We start from the raw sequence: 17,241 nt of genomic DNA, 5'->3' as shown, positions 1-17,241 counted from the left end.
GTGCTACGCACTACTGCTCCTTCCCACCTGGCTACGGAGGCGCCAAATGATGATGTATAGAGATTTTCTTCAATGGCTTCAAGTGTATAGTTAACCAACTTTGTGCAATATGTGTCATCTTCAGATTCTTTATGATACCCATACCCATGGGTTGTATCAAGTATGTTATGTCGGGTGGGAAGAATTCCATTTGAATGTTGTTCAGATTATCAAAGTGAGGGTGTGCAGAGCAGTTGACAAGAAGCAACAGAATTTTTCTTGAGTTCCACTGTAGTTCAGCATTCCAATTCTTTAGCCATTGCTCAAAAATTTCAGATGTTATTCAAGCATAATTATTAGAGTGGTAGATAACTGGTAAACCATACAGTCTAAGTCCCTTGAAACATTGCTGCTTTGCTCTTTTCCCAATCACCAAAAGTTTCCACTTATCAGATCCCGACATGTTTGCACAGCATAACAGTTACACGATCCATAGCCTTTTTTGAACCCACCAAAATTTCGCATTTGTAGACCAACAAACCATCCGGCATGCAATGATAAAGCAAGCCTGTTTCATCAGCATTGTAAATGTCATCAGCGGAAAATTGCTGAAGCAATATCATTGATTTTCAATAGTCAGCATTTACAAAAAATCTGCACTACCCTTCTCGCCACGTCCTTTCTTGAAATTAATTTCATGTTGGGCTTTCCATTGTGACAACCAACCATCCATCGCTTTGAAATCATTGTGCCCCAGCTTTTTTAGCAAACTCTTCTGCTTTACTTTTCAGCATTGGGCCACTCATACGTACACCTCATCCAGTTACAATGGAGAACCATTTTTTTAGTGCCTCTTCTACATTGGAGGTCCTTTCCTTCTCACTTCCTTTTCTGTGAAGTTCCTTGCTGCCAATCATGTGATGCCGATGCATGTTGTAGTTCATCTTGTTGCTAAGTGTCTCTGCCATTTGCTGTTGACTGCTGTTTTAGGTGGTTGGCATTTGATCTTGTCTAGCAAGGTAATCTTCTCAGCAAGTGTCGACTGCTTGTCGCTCAGATCTTTTCTTTTTTGACATCCTGCTTATAAACAAAAAAAGAAGTTTTTTAAATGAGTCATGTCTAGTTGAATTTTTTTGGAAAAAGTTAATCAATTCTTATATCATCACAGGTATTCAATATGTACTTGATTAATGTACCTAGTATCCAATTAATTTCTTTTTTTAAATGAGGTTACAATACATAGAAATGTCTGTGTAAGAAATGAGGTTGATCACAGGGTCTGAAGAGCTATTGTCGACTATTCACATGATTACCACCAGTGCTCATGGCTTGAAGCACTGCACATAGCTACCAACAATAGTACTATGAATTGCACAAGGGGAGTGCACTTACACCCTATTATAGAATGTACTATATTGCAGTGTGATGAACACTGGCAGTCATCACGTGTACGTAATTCTGTTCTACCGACACCAGACTCGTGATACATGATCATGCCCAGCTGACTTTTGCTAATGTAACCATCAATATATACTGAAGTACACCATTCACCAACTAGCTGATGAAGAGGCACGTCACTTCGAAAGCTTTTATGTATTTTAGCACTTTTATCTTATTGTATTTTAACGCCTTTATCTTATTCTATCTCTGTTCTATCTTATGTATATATCATTTATTTATTTTAATAAATTTACTTTAACCAGTTAGTCGGTCATCGCAAGAAACTTGGATGAGGGTCTGAAGAGTTGCTTTAGTGGTCCACGTAGCTCAAAAATTTGGAACAAGCAATACCGTTACACCACAGATAGGACATTTCTATAGTTAAGGCCATAATCGAATAAGCTGCCATGGTTGTACACAGTACATGGAACAAACAGCACTTTCAAACTCCCCCTACTCCCTACTATTTCCCCTAGTCCAAACTGGTTCTACCAGTCCGAATAAATGGTGCACTGGTCCTAATACACAAAGTAAATTAGGGTTAATTTATGCATTTTATTCGGTTCTTCCTCATTTGGTCCTAATATCCTGAGGTCCCATTATCCAGAATGCACTGTATACAGTATTCTACAGAAAGTTCTCAACAGCTTTCATATCTAATATGCTGTGTGAAGTCTGGCATTATAGAAAAGATGAGCTCTATAAGAAAGCAGATTCATAAGGAAGAAACTTACATTAATTGCTAAATAATGTGATAAATTTCTTCCATTAACATATGTTTAAAAAAAAAAAAATAAAAAAAAAAAAATAAAGACAGCAATAACAATTAATTCAATGAAGTTCCTTGCAAGACTAAGTTTCCAGTCTAGGTGCCATTTCAAGTTATCACTGCAGATGCTTTTTATGAATAATAAATTTTTAGCATTAGCATTAGCATTAGCATTAGCAGAGGCATATGATGCAAGAAAGCTTATTCAGCATCAGCCAAAAAAAAAAAAAAAAAAAAACCACTCCCATTTCACCCCTCCGTTCGTTCGAAATACCTGTCCAGTTGAGCTTTAAATTTGTTTAGGCTATCAACTTCAACAACAAGTGATGGAAGTCGGTTCCACCAACCAACCACCCGCTGGCCAAAGGCAAATTTCCGCACATCTATCCGACATCCGTCCTTTCTCAATTTGAATTTATGCCCTCTGAGGTGATTATTCTGAGAAAGATGAAGAATCCCATTGGCATTGAGCATGCTCAAACCATTCAAAGCCTTATACACCTCTATCAGATCACCTCGCCGGTGCCTAGTCTCCAAACTCTGTAATTTGCAAAACTTAAGCCTTTCTTCGTAAGAGCAACCCTTTGTTCCATTTACTAATCTTGTTGCTATTCTCTGTACCCGTTCCAGCAGCTCTACATCCTTCTTGAAATGAGGCCTCCAGACCTGTATACAGTACTCAAGATGTGGCCTTACCATTGCCTTATACAAGGGAATAATCACCTCCTTATCCCTGCTAGAAAAATTCCTGTATATCATTGACAAGACACCATGAGCTACTCTTGCAGCTCGTCTGCAGTGCTCAGAGAACTTCATATCTGCCTGCACAATTACCCCCAGGTCCTTTTCATTCTCCACCACTGTCAGTGTAGTACCGCAGAGTTGATACGTTGCTCTGGGGTTACTGTTTCCCATATGCAGCACTTTACATTTGTCGATGTTAAACCTCATTTGCCACCTCTCAGCCCATCTGTTCAACCTTTCCAGATCCTGTTGCAGCAGCATAGCGTCAGTATTGTCCTTAACGACCCTGCCAACCTTTGTATCATCTGCAAACTTGGACATTAAACTTGATATCCCATCATCAATATCATTCATAAACACCGAAAACAACAACGGACCCAACACTGAACCTTGAGGAACTCCACTAATAACATTAGTCCACGTTGAGCAGTGTCCATTGATTACCACTCTCTGTCTTCTGCCACTCAACCATCCCCTTATCCATAGCAGCAATTTGCCTCCAATGCCACACTGCTCCAATTTGTGCAGCAGTCTTCCATGTGCAACAGTATCAAAAGCCTTTCTAAGATCCAAATATATAATATCAAAGTTATTCCCTACATCCAGTTCTTTTGTGACTACATCATAGTATCCAATCAAATTGGTCAGGCAAGACCTGCCCTTAACAAAACCATGCTGCGTCTGAGCTATAACTGAATTCTTGTCTAGATGATCCTGCAGTGCTTCTTTAACCAGTGCCTCCATTAATTTACCTGGAACAGAAGTTAAACTAACAGGTCTATAATTACTTGTGTCAGCCTTTGATCCTCCTTTGTGAATTGGGGTTACAGTCCAGGCTGAAAAAAATTCTACCCCTTGAGCCTTGCACAATCCCTCCAGGGCCGAATTGATCGACAAGGCTCTCATCATATACTCCCTCCTATCGTGTCTGGGCAGAATTGCAGACACTTTCAAGTTCAACCCTAATTCACGGCTTTTTTTCAACAGTGACCTGTACTTGCTAAGTAATTCCACCGGTCTCCTACTCTTAATATCATTAGTGCCAACGTGTACAACTATATCACCTTTTGTGCCCTTAAAAGATGATATCCGCTCTACAACGTCATCAACCTTTGCCCCTGGCAGACATACCCTGGTCCTATTCCACCTATCCTTTTTACAAAGTATGTTCCCCGTTTCCCTGACAATATAGTCACCAACAACTACTAGTTCCTGTGGGACCAGCGCATTCTGCCTAGGGGGCTGCTTCTGTGTTGCCTGATGACCAAGTGTAAGCTCTGGCGTTGATGTGGGCAGCTGAGAGCTTGATGGGCCCCTCAATTTATTTCCTTCGAGGGCATCCACCCTGTCCTTCAAGCTCTCATAAAGGCCCATAACAACGCTGAGTTGTCGCCTGATTTCCTTGCACTCCTTACATCGTGCACACACAAAGACATCCCCCTTGGCAATATCATGTCCCGTACCCGACTGCTCCGCAAACATCAAGCAAACAGTGCATTTTAATAGACTGTGATTCAGAGGGCAACTGCCCCCCTCAGTTCTCCCCTGAACCACAGCACTCCCATTAGCTTGAGCCTTTTGCTTTGCTGCTCTGGTCAGAGTCATGATTCCGATTTAATTCAATAAAATTCAAAACAAAAATTAAACCCTTAAGTTATATCCCAAAACAGTTATGTTATATATATTTTTTTTTCGGTATCTAGTGTTTTCTACGAGTTCCCTTCATACAACTTCCGTATCACGTGTACCACTATAGTTATGTATTAATTATTTGTTACGATTAAGTCGTTATATATATATATATATAGTTAAAAATACAATTTAATTGACAATAAAGTTTATCAAGATTAATAGATTTACTGATTAATTGACAATATTATATTATGCACTATACGACACTAAGCTTATGCTATCGTGTAAAAATGGCGGGATCAAACACAACTATATTTGGCTAATTTAATGGGGGTCTTGCATGAATGCTGCATTTCTCCAACAAAACAGACAAGTCAATCATAGAGTAATTTACAGGTGTATCTTAATATAGATAATATATTATGGTATATTTACCATTCTCGAATTTACCATGTAAGTATATCTGTGATACAGATATAATACACCTGTATTATATACTTGTGTTATATTGGTTGGATCAACCTTAAAATAAAAAGCTTAAAATACACCTAAATAATGACTGCAAATGATGCCCACAACAACTACTTTGTAGTTTTTTTAAGAGTGTCTATGGTGTATCAAAACTCCGATATTATATAGATACTAAACTCTTAAAGTATTATGCCATGTGCATTTATTTATTTTAAATATTATCTTATACACCTTTTGACATCTCTCATATTGTGTGATTAACTTCACAACTGGGTCGTCATGTCTGCAATACTAGGGTACCTGCCCACCCACTGATGATAGGCCAATAGCCTTGAAACATGTCTGGGTGGTGGTACTCACTGAGAATAAGTAACAATAGCCTTCTCTATTAGTGAAGCGTTACTTATTTGAGGTAGTGCAGCATCATGGCAACTCGTCGTGAAGGCAGAGCACAATATGAGAAAGAGCAAATGATGCCCACAACAACTACTTTGTAGTTTTTTTAAGAGTGTCTATGGTGTATCAAAACTCCGATATTATATAGATACTAAACTCTTAAAGTATTATGCCATGTGCATTTATTTATTTTAAATATTATCTTATACACCTTTTGACATCTCTCATATTGTGTGATTAACTTCACAACTGGGTCGTCATGTCTGCAATACTAGGGTACCTGCCCACCCAATGATGATAGGCCAATAGCCTTGAAACATGTCTGGGTGGTGGTACTCACTGAGAATAAGTAACAATAGCCTTCTCTATTAGTGAAGCGTTACTTATTCGAGGTAGTGCAGCATCATGGCAACTCGTCGTGAAGGCAGAGCACAATATGAGAAAGAGCAAATGATGCCCACAACAACTACTTTGTAGTTTTTTTTAAGAGTGTCTATGGTGTATCAAAACTCCGATATTATAATGACTGTTTTAGTAAATGCAAAGGTCAATCAGAAAATAAATTCTGCCTAATTTTTAAATTGCTAAATAATGTTAGAATTATCCACATAGTCATAACTTTGATAAAGACAGTTATTTCTCAATGTAGTCCTTATCTTTCTTCCAGCTTGAATAAGGGCAGAATATATCCCACTCTGTGAAAGTTTCTCCTTCCTTGCTGGCCACTGTTGCACAGCATTCTTCAATGTGTTGTTAGTTTTGTATCAATGTGACTGCAAGTCCTTCCTTCAGAGGAACAGATTGATGACAGTCACACAGGGAAAATAAGCAAATTATAGACCATCTTTGTTCACTGGAATTTTGCACTGACTTCAACAGTGCATGTAGGGCGTGACATTGTCATATAGAAGCAAAACTATGATAATTCTCTTGTAAGATCGATTCATTTAATGTGAATTTTTAATTTCTGTAATGTGCAAACATAGATCTCTGCATTCTTCATGGTTCCTGAAGGTAATAAAAAACCCTATGGCTACAAACATTTCCCGAGAGTTCAACTTGAATTTCTTTGGCCTTTGACAAATTTCTTAGTGCAATTCCAGATACAGACCCTTAATCTCCAGTTCAGAATGATGGACCTAGGTGTCACCTCCTATAAATATGCATGATCATTTGTAAACAACAATTCATGTACTTTCAGGCACTAAAAAATTCTCTCACTCAATATTTTTAAATTGGCGGAATTCTTCCATAATCTAATCTATTACTGATATGTCTATGTTACCATCCCTTTGAGTCAAAAAGTGGCTGGCCATTCCTGTACTACTATGAAAGTTTGACTTAATAAAGATAGATATTTATCTTGTTTCCAACTAAAGAAAACTGAAATCTGTAACCTTACACATGCACAGAGAGAGAGAGAGAGAGAGAGAGAGAGAGAGAGAGAGAGAGAGAGAGAGAAAGGACTCTGAGCATGGAAACTAAATTCATTAACTATAGGTTAAGATAATATGGTCAATTAGATATGATCAATTAGATTTGGGTGACATTCAGGTCAAGTGGACCCAATTTCAGTGAAGTCCAGACGGTCTGTGACAGCCAAATCCTCTGCTTCTACCTTCATCAATGGTGGGACTATTAGTAATCCTGGGTATTACCTCCATGCACAAGCACACAGTGGGTGACCACCCAAGTGTGAACCAACGTAAGCAGGGGTCGAGGAGTGGCGCCCACACCACATGGACGAATGCCGCCCCTCTGCGTTACCAAGCAATACTAGGTGGTAGATGACTCTCATCAACTGGTGTAATGCCACCACTTTGCTTATTTGAGGCTTGAAGTGGTGGAACCCACATTTAGTCTCCAGAGCTAAGTTCCGGTCAACCCTTCCCCACCTCTTCCATCACTCATAATTTCATAATCTCAAAAGTCACTGATGACTTTTGAGATTATGATGAACATCATGGCAAGATCAAATCTTCCTTACATTTCGAGGGTACAGCTCTAAAACGGTGTTCCCAGGCTGGCACCTAGTTAGTACACCGAACCTATTGGTAACTCTTTAATCTTGCTACCTCTACTCTGCCAGATAGTGACTGGAGGGAGTCCGAGCAGTGTGTATGCGGGGGGCATTGTCAAGGCCACGTCATGTCAAGGATCTGGGTATATTCTTACCATGTGTACGCCATATCCAAAAATTCATTACTTCATGCAGCATGTCCCCCTACTTTTTCTTACTATTGAATACACCATGAATTGTCAAACTAATAGAATAAACTTATCTGCAAAAAGATCTAAACCTCCAAAATACTTCCTAGTTCATTTCACAAATATATGTGGTCTAAATTCTAATCTCAACGATGTCCATTTCCACTTGCTGTCTGCCAAACCCCATGTACTTTTTCTGACAGAATCTCAGTTATCGGTTGAGTCAACCACTGCTCATTTCAGCTGCCCAAATTATTTGCTGTATGATTCTTTTCCCTCAAAGGCGGTACTTGTTGTGCATATGTCCGTTCTGATATTCCCTGTTAGAGACTTGGTAATTTGGAATCTCCTCTTTTCGATCTTCTCTGGCTTAAAATCTCTCTACTCCATTCAGTCAAATTCATCTGTTGTTTCTACCATTCTCCCAATTCCACTAATCACTTGGAGCTCTTTGACTTCCTCTCTTTGCAACTTGACTTTCTCCAATCCAACTTTACTAACAGTGAGGTAATTTTCCTCAGTGAATTTAATGTTAATAACTCCAGCTGGCTTCCGTTTTCTAGTCACACCGACCCAGCTGGGTCGAGATGCTGAGGCTTTTACAATTACTAATGACCTTGCACAGATTGTTCATTTACCTGCAAGGATACTGGACAATCCTAACCATACAGCCAACAAGCTTAATCTTTTTCTCGCAAACAACACTTTTAAGTATATGGTTGAAGTGAGTGGTCCTTTAGGCACCCCACATCACAACTTAGTGATTATCTCTTCTCCAATTTAGCCATTATCTCATGGCTATTCCCAACCTCGTATTGTTTGGCATTACAAGAATGCAAAATGGGATGACCTGCGAGATTTATTTTCTTCTTTTCCTTGGTTGGATTACTGTTTCAAAACTTCTGATGTCAACGTTTGCTCAGATCGTGTCAGTGAAATTATTCTTGTAGAAATGGAATCCTTTATTCCACATTCCACTTTAAAATCTCGTCCTTTATCTAAACCTTGGTTTCCAATAAATATGCTAAGGCTGTTCAAGAGAAGAATGTTGCATATCATAATTGGCTTGTTTCCAATTCTTCAGTTTCATTTCCTGCCTACACCAAAGCTCACAACAAATCTAAAGCAGTTATCAATCAGTCAAAACTAGATTTTGAACAAACTAGGAGTAGAAAACTTGCTTCTTGCCCTAATGGTAGCCGAGCATTCTGGTCTCTTGACAAAGCTATTGGCCACAACTTTTTCCCATCTCTGCACCCACCTCTGTCAAAACTAGATGGTTCTTGCCACTTCAGCCAACGATAAAGCTGACCTGCTAGCATCTCATTTTTCTTCCAACTCATGTATTAATGATCTTGGTAAAACACCTCCCATTCCCAAAACGCTCCATTCAATGCCTCCTGTAGTCTTCCATCAAAACGACGTCAGAAGGATTTTCAGGAATCTTGATGCAAAGAAAGCTCCGGGTCCTGATGGTATATTTCCACTTGTTCTCAAAACCTGTGCTCCTGAACTTCTCCTGTTCTTTGCTGCCTTATTTCACTTTCTTATTCCAAAGGTGTTTTTCCTTCTACTAGGAAATTTGCTCATATCCAGCCAGTTCCTAAAAAGGGTGACAAATCCCTTCCATCCATTATCGTCCTATTGCAATTACTTCTACTCTTTCTAAAGTAATGGAGAAATCAATTAACTGGCAACTCTTAAACTACCTAGAAATATTCCGTCTGATCAATGATCACCAGTATGGATTACATCAGTGTCGATCCACTGGTGATATTCTGGCTTATGTTACTCATTTATGTACAAATTCAATGAAAACGTTTGGTGAAACATAAGCAGTTGCTCTTGACATCTCAAAGGCTTTTGATCATGTTTGGCATAAAGGTCTTGTAAACAGGCTTCCATCTTATGGTTTTCCAAACTGTTTTTTGTAATTGGTTATCCAGTTTTCTCTCTGATTGCTCACTGAGGTAGATGGTAGATCTCTGTCTTCTAACTTCTCCACAAATGCTTGTGTACCCAAGGTTCAGTTCTTTCCTCCACTCTTTTCCTCTTGTATATTAATGACCTTCTTCCATTGACTGGAAATCCTATCCATAGTTTTGCAAATGATAGCACATTGCATTCCACTTTCCATTTTGAGAAACCCTGCCATGCTCAATCAGCTCAACTTCTCGAATATCCACTACCAATTCCTTAAATGACGATCTCCAGGTAATTTTCCAGTGGGGCAAAGACAATTAGTTGATTGCAATCCTTCTAAAACTCAGTCTTGTCTTATATCTCACAAAAAGGATTCTCCTGCACCTATGCTTATCTTTGGTGACATTCCGATTTCTAGGCAAAATGATATATCTCTATTGGGGATTACCCTGACTTCTAATCTCTCTTGGCACAAGCACATTACAAATATTGCTTACTCTGCATCTAAAAAACTTGGTTTTCTCTTTCGTTCTTGGCGTCACTTTTCTTCCAAAGAACTGTTCACTCTGTACAAATCACAAATCTGCCTTACCATGGAATATTGTTTCCACATCTGGGTCGGTGGCCCCAAAACCTCTCTCAGGCTTCTAGATTCCATTCAGAAGAGGGCAGTTAGGTTAATTAATGACTCCTTTCTAACAGAGTCTCTATACTCACTGTCTCATAGATGTACTGTTTCTGCTGCATGCCTTTTCTACAGATACTTCCATGGGCACTGTTCTTCTGAATTGGTTTCTATAATTCTTGCTCTCTCTTTCAAAACAGTCCAAACACGTACCGCCACCAGCCAACATCAATTTCCTGTCCAACTTCAAAGAACCAACTTTTCATCTTCCTCGTTTATTCATTCAACTTAGGTTTTCTGGAACAACCTTACTTCATATGTATTTCCTGAAAATTAGTCTACAGATGTTCAAGTCTTATGTCAACAAATATCTTCTTTCATCTTCTTAATCTCCAACCCAAGCATGGTACTAAGTAATATAGGTTCTAATACCGCTCGTGTTTGGGGGTTTCATAAAAAAAAAAATAAAAGAAAAATTAGATAGACAAGTTCATTATACTGATAAAATTAAGAAGAGATGATAATTAAAATTGGGGCCCACCTCTTCTTAACTTTATTAGTACATTAAATTTATTTTCTTAACCTGTTTGTGTGTGTCTCTCTCTCTCTCTCTCATAACCTGTATACATTTTGGTATTGAGGTAATTTGGAATTACCTCAATACCAGCATAATTCCTAATACACCCTTAAATGAAACTTAGAATTTATTAATGGAATTCAAGAAGACTTCATTAAGATGAAGAAAACACACTTTTATGTGTGATAAATGTTTCAGTTTGTTAGATAGAATAAAAAAAAAATCCCTGCTATTGTCCATTGAGCAATTGTCATATATTTCTTTGCATATTTATAGCCCTGTAGATTCTCTCCTTGTCCTAGAGACAAAATTCATCACTTTGGTAATTAGGATTGCTTAATATAAGAATGTATATATAAAAAAAAAATGAAATGAAAGCATACCACAAAAGCAACATTTAAAAGGGGTTATATTAATACCTTTTCTCCACATTTTTCACAAAAATATGCATTATGACCATCCAAGAGCTCTCCCTTTACAAAATGATCCAAGGAATCTTGAAGATTATGGCTTTTTATTGGTAAATTTAATGCCATAAAAGGTTCTTCTCTTTCATATCTGGAAAAAAAAAAAAAAAATCAGTTAGTTTCCAAGAGAGTCAAAATTAAAATGCACACAAAAATTTCTGGAGATAAGACATCTCAAATTAAACTAAATAAGCATGATTGAAGAAATCTTCTATATACTAATCATACTGTAAAACATATTTTTCTCCAAGATATCAATAAATTCAACATTCTTGTGTGCAGAAGGCAGAAGTCACAATACAGCAAGCCTTGATCAGTGAAAAACACCAGGAAATCATCATCATCATGTTATCTTGCCATGCAGGAACAAGAGCAATAAAAATGAATAAAAAATAACATCATCATCATTTTCAATCTCTATTTCGGCATTTCCATTTATATATGAGTAGATTTGGGCAATTCCTAAGCAAGTTTTGAATTTTTTTAATCTATAAATTTACATGCATATAATCATATTAATTATTTATTATGTGCTCACATTATTAGCCAAAGTATACTCTTGAGAAGTTTCTTGAGAAGAAACTTCTCAAGAAACTTCTTCTCTACTCTTGAGAAGAAACTTCTTCGTAACTAAGATAGTTACACGCCATGCAGTGACAAATTTTGTAACTAATTTTTTTTTTCCCAATACATGGTTAGCGCATTCTTTATCGTACCTGTTGTCCACATTTCTCTTCAGTACAAGCCTTAGAACTCACTCCAGAGCTCTCTACATAGGGATACTTTAATTTTAACAACCCTGTAGTTGAAGACCACTTTTTCGTTAACTTCATCCAATGCTGGAATAAATAAATACTTTGCCTGCAGCATGTGAATTTTGCATTATGTTTTGCTTTTGAGACACAGCACAATTTTGATTAATAGCATTCTTCACTAGTTTTTCTAACAGCACTAGATGACAACTTGATCATGTGGCTGAAGAACTGATGTCATATTAAGTGACAGATACTTAACAGTGATTTTGCAAGGCTATTCACTTGGTAAATGAGGGGTGAAGTTCTCCACAAATTGAAAAACTTTTCTGTTCTCCCCCCATAGGCAAGATGAGCCATCTCGTTAACAGGAGAGATTGCTTCTACAGGGATGGGATACACTTAAATAGAAAGGGTGCAAGAATATTTGCTGATGCTTCGAGGCAGTGTTAGGTGGGTCGGAAAACTGCTAGCTTGGGGGGAGACAAAGACCAATAGATTGACAGTAGCCACTGGCAGAGGTGAAAGAGATTCTTGCACTGCTTCTAATAGAATGAGCAGAAGCCTGAAAAACAAGATGCATGATATTTCAGAGACTGCTGGGAGCCATTGTGGTACAAGTAAACACATGGGTTGTGTTAGGGTAGCTAAGAATAGAAACAGGTGCAGGTATACTTGCGTGTACACCAATGCTAGGAGTTTAGCAAATAAATTTGATGAATTTGAGGTATTGCTCAAAACATCAAAGGCAGATATTGTTGGGATATCAGAGACGTGGTGTCACACAGATATAAGGGATGCAGAACTGGAATTTGGGGAGTACAACGTCTACAGAAAGGATAGACAGGATAGGAAGGGGCGAGGGGTTATGCTATTAGTTAAGAAACACATAAAAACCAAGGAAGTGAAGCCAGTCGACATCGCTGGACAGTGCAGTGTTGAGTCAGTTTGGTGTGACATAAGCATTGGGAGATCAAAATTGAGAGTAGGAGTGTGCTATAGGCCTAATGACTCTGATGAGTATAATAAGAAACTGTACAGGGAAACAGAGTGGGCCAGTAAATCAGAGAGTCTTATAATGGGAGATTTTAATTTCCCAGATATTGACTGGAATTTGGGGGCTGGTCACTCACACACTAGCAGGGCTTTTGTGGATTTATTGGATGATTGTTTTCTACATCAGCATGTTCGGGAGGCAACTAGAGGGAGTAATACTCTTGATTTGATTATCAGCAGTGATTCTTCATGCATTAAGAATCTGCAGATAAATGAACCACTAGGTGGCAGTGATCACAGTGTGCTGAAGTGGGATTTACTCAAAGAGGTAACTACCATTGGGGGTAAAGTAAAGGGTTATTGCTTCCGTAAAGGCGACTACGATGGACTGAGACAGTATTTAAATTCTATACAGTGGGACCAACTGATGATGTTACCAACAGCAAATTCAAAATGGGAAGCATTCAAAGAACTTATCTTGGAAGCTACTAGGCTTTACATACCAACTAAGAAATATTGTTCAAGGTTTAGGCCAAAATGGATGTCAGATGAACTAATGAGGCATATGGCAGAGAAGAAAAATGCATGGGATACTTACAAATTAACACATGACACAGAAGCCTATGATAGATACAAGTTGATCTGTAACCAAGTTACAAAGGAGGATAGGCAGGCGAAGGCAGATTACGAGAAATCCTTGGCAAGGGATGCAAAGAAAAACAGCAAAGATTTCTTTACTTATGTAAACTCTAGAAGGAAGGGGATGAATCAGATTGGTCCACTTGACATTGATGGGTCAACTGTTGATGATCCTGCTCAGGTAGCTAACAAACTAAATGATTATTTTGCATCGACATTCACACATGAGGAGTTATTCAGCGAGGGGAATGCCAGAGGTGTATTCAACTCTAGCAGTAAGCTACAGAATCTTGAAATAACTGGGAGTAAAGTTGAGGAGAAACTGTTGAAGATAAACACAAGAAAGGCACCCGGGGTGGATGGGATCTATCCAGTTATATTAAAGTAGGCAGCAAAGGAAGTAAGCAAACCCTTAGCCATAATTATGAGAGCTTCCTTGGACTCAGGGGAGGTACCCATAGACTGGAAATGTGCAAATGTGACCCCAATTCACAAAGGAGGATTGGCGCCTCCGTAGCCAGGTGGGAAGGAGCAGCAGTGCGTAGCACACGCTTCTTGATTAAACCGGGGTTCGAGCCCGTCACCACCAAATATGGAGGATGCGGAAAGGTCAGGGAATGACCACCGCATGACCCGGAGCAATATGGCCTTAGTTGCTAATGCTCCTTAAAAAAAAAAAAAAAAAAAAAAAAAACAAAGGAGGATCAAAGGCTGACACAAGTAATTATAGACCTGTGAGCTTAACTTCTGTTCCAGGAAAATTAATGGAGGCACTGGTTAAAGAAGCACTGCAGGATCATCTAGACAAGACTTCAGTTATAGCTCGGATACAGCATGGTTTTGTTAAGGGGAAGTCTTGCCTGACCAATTTGATTGGATACTATGATGCAGTCACAAAAGAACTGGATGCAGGGAATAGCTTTGATATTATATACTTGGATCTTAGAAAGGCTTTTGATACTGTTGCACATGGAAGACTGCTACACAAATTGGAGCAGTGTGACATTAGAGGCAAATTGCTGCTATGGATAAAGGGGTGGTTGAGGGGGAGAAGACAGAGAGTGGTAATCAATGGACACTGCTCATTGTGGACTAATGTTATTAGTGGAGTCCCTCAGGGCTCAGTGTTGGGTCCATTATTGTTTTCTGTATTTATAAATGATATTGATGATGGTATATCAAGCTTAATGTCCAAGTTTGCAGACGATACAAAGGTTGGCAGGGTTGTCAAGGACACTACTGACACTATGCTGCTGCTGCAACAGGATCTGGAAAGGTTGAGCAGATGGGCTGAGAGGTGGAAAATGAAGTTTAACATTGACAAATGTAAAGTACTACACATGGGAAACAGCAACCCCAAAGCAACGTACCAACTCTGTGGTACAACACTTACAGTGGTAGAGAATGAAAGGGACTTGGGGGTGGTTGTGCAGGCAGATATGAAGTTCTCTGAGCAGTGCAGATGGGCTGCAAGAGTAGCTCATGGAGTATTGTCAATGATATACAGGAATTTTTCCAGCAGGGATAAGGAGGTGATTATTTGTATTTACTTTTTACTGACCTGGAAAGTGCTCATGATAAGGTTCCACGAGAAGTGTAATGGGGAATGTTACCAAAGAAGAAGTTAATAGTTTAGGGAGTTAATAGTTAAGTTTATATTAAAGTTTTGCTTTCAGTCCTTTTCTCTTTGCAGTGATACTAGGTAACATTCGGGGGGGGGGGGGGGGGCAATACCATAGCATATGCTATTTGCTGATAAAGGATTAGAGAAAAATACTGGAAGGTAATGGATTGTGGATCAGCAGGGCAAAAGCAGAGTATCAGAAATGCAACAGGAATAGAGATGATGATGATGTAGTAGTAGGGATAAGGAAGCAGGGAAATTCATTTAAATATCTTGGTTCAGTAATACAACAGGATGGGGATACCGATGTAAATGTGACCAACAGAATTTGTGGTGTATGATTGAAGTGGAGACAGGCAAGTGGGGATATTGTGTGACCAAAGAATTCTGAGGGAGTAAGTTTTATAAATCAGTGGTGGAGGCCAGCTGTCTTACATAGTTCTGAGTGGTGGGCAAATCACAAAGGTTTCATGGGGCAGAAATGTATATGTTAAGATGGTTGTTATTGTTATGTTGTTATTTGGTTTTTAGGAGCATTAGCAACTAAGGCCATATTGCTCAGGGGATATGAGGTGGTCATTCTCTGACCTTATGGATGGCAATCATCCATAAGGTTCTCATCTTATGGATGGCAATCCATAAGACTGTTTTTTTCCAATTTGATAGAGTTTTCTCTGACCACTTGATGGGGGTAATCATAGATGGCTCTCTGTGTTCTAACTTCTCCACTAATGTTGCTGATCCAGAAGGTTTTCTTTCTCTCACTCTTTCCTGTATGTTAATGATTGTCTTTCACTGACTGGAAATCCTATCAACAGTTTTGGTAATGATAGCACATTGCATTCCACCGTCCAGTTTGAGAAACCTTGCCTTGCACAAAGAGCTTCAACTTCTCGAATATCCACCACTAATTCCTTAAATGCTGATCTCTGGGCATTTCTTCAATGGGATAAGATAACTTAGTTAATTCCAATTCTTCCTGCAAAAAGAATTGGAATTATCTTCAATCTTATCTTCTATTCTTATCTTCAATTCACTGAGATTTCTAGATGACATTGCATATCTCTATTAGAGATCACCCTGACTTGTAATCTCACTTGGTATAAACATATTATGAATATTGCTTCCTCTTCATCCAAAAAACTGGTTTTCTCTTTTTCTCTAAACATTATTCTTCTTCTAAATAACTAAAGAAATCTGAAATCCACTCTACCATGGAATATTGTTCCTACATTTGGGGTAGTGCACCAAACTCTCTCAAGCTTCTAGACTCTATTGAAAAGAGGGCAGTCGGGTTAATTAATGACCCATTTCTTACAGGGTCTCTTTATTCTCTCTCTCATGCAGATATTCTGTTTGTGCTGCATGCCTTTTCTATAGATACTTCCACAAACATTTTGTTCTTCTGAATTGGTTTCTATAGTTGTCCCTTTCTCTTCAAACCAGTATGAACAGGTGATGTAACTAGTCTGCATGCATTTATTATTCAACTTCAAACTAGTACAACCAACTTTTATTTTCCTCATTTATTTTTTTCAACTTCCATTTTTAAAAATTGGAAATTACAATCTACAAAAAATTATAATCTACAGAATTTCAAGTCTAATGTCAACAAGTACCTTCTTCTGTCTTCTCAATCTTCAATTCATACACAGTATTAAGTACTATAGGTTCTAATACCATTCGTTAATTAAAAAAATAAATAAATAAACCCACCTTACCCTCAACACAGCTTTTTAGATGAACTACCCCAGAGGCCGATAACAATGGAATGGCACCAGAGGCAGACAATGCAGAAGATAGTGAGAATGCAGCCTCGCTTCTTCAATTGTGCTCTCCGAGATATTACAGTGATGATGTTACGACCAGTGTTGAATACAGAGTGTTTGCACTGTGGGGGAATGTAAGCTTTGGGGAGTACATGTATTATATATATATATATATTTTTTTTTTTATGAAAACCCCAAACGCGAAAGGTATCAAAACCTATAGTACTTAG

At 38.5% G+C, this 17,241-nt stretch overlaps 1 protein-coding gene across 2 annotated transcripts in view; it reads right to left on the bottom strand.

Annotated features, from left to right (window-relative positions):
- LOC150081121 (ubiquitin carboxyl-terminal hydrolase 24-like) overlaps positions 1-17,241 on the bottom strand; it is a 908,750-nt gene that overhangs the window by 324,397 nt on the left and 567,112 nt on the right. For both annotated transcript variants that reach the window (XM_090381072.1, XM_090381073.1), the window contains exon 41: positions 11,184-11,322. In XM_090381072.1, coding sequence (XP_090237198.1) covers positions 11,184-11,322 — 139 coding nt within the window. The remainder of the gene's footprint in view (positions 1-11,183; positions 11,323-17,241) is intronic.

This window comes from Mastigoproctus giganteus, chromosome 9 (assembly GCF_048544385.1).
Source record: "Mastigoproctus giganteus isolate SK-2022 chromosome 9, ASM4854438v1, whole genome shotgun sequence".
Taxonomy (NCBI): domain Eukaryota; kingdom Metazoa; phylum Arthropoda; class Arachnida; order Uropygi; family Thelyphonidae; genus Mastigoproctus; species Mastigoproctus giganteus.
This window is presented reverse-complemented; position numbering and strand designations above follow the sequence as displayed.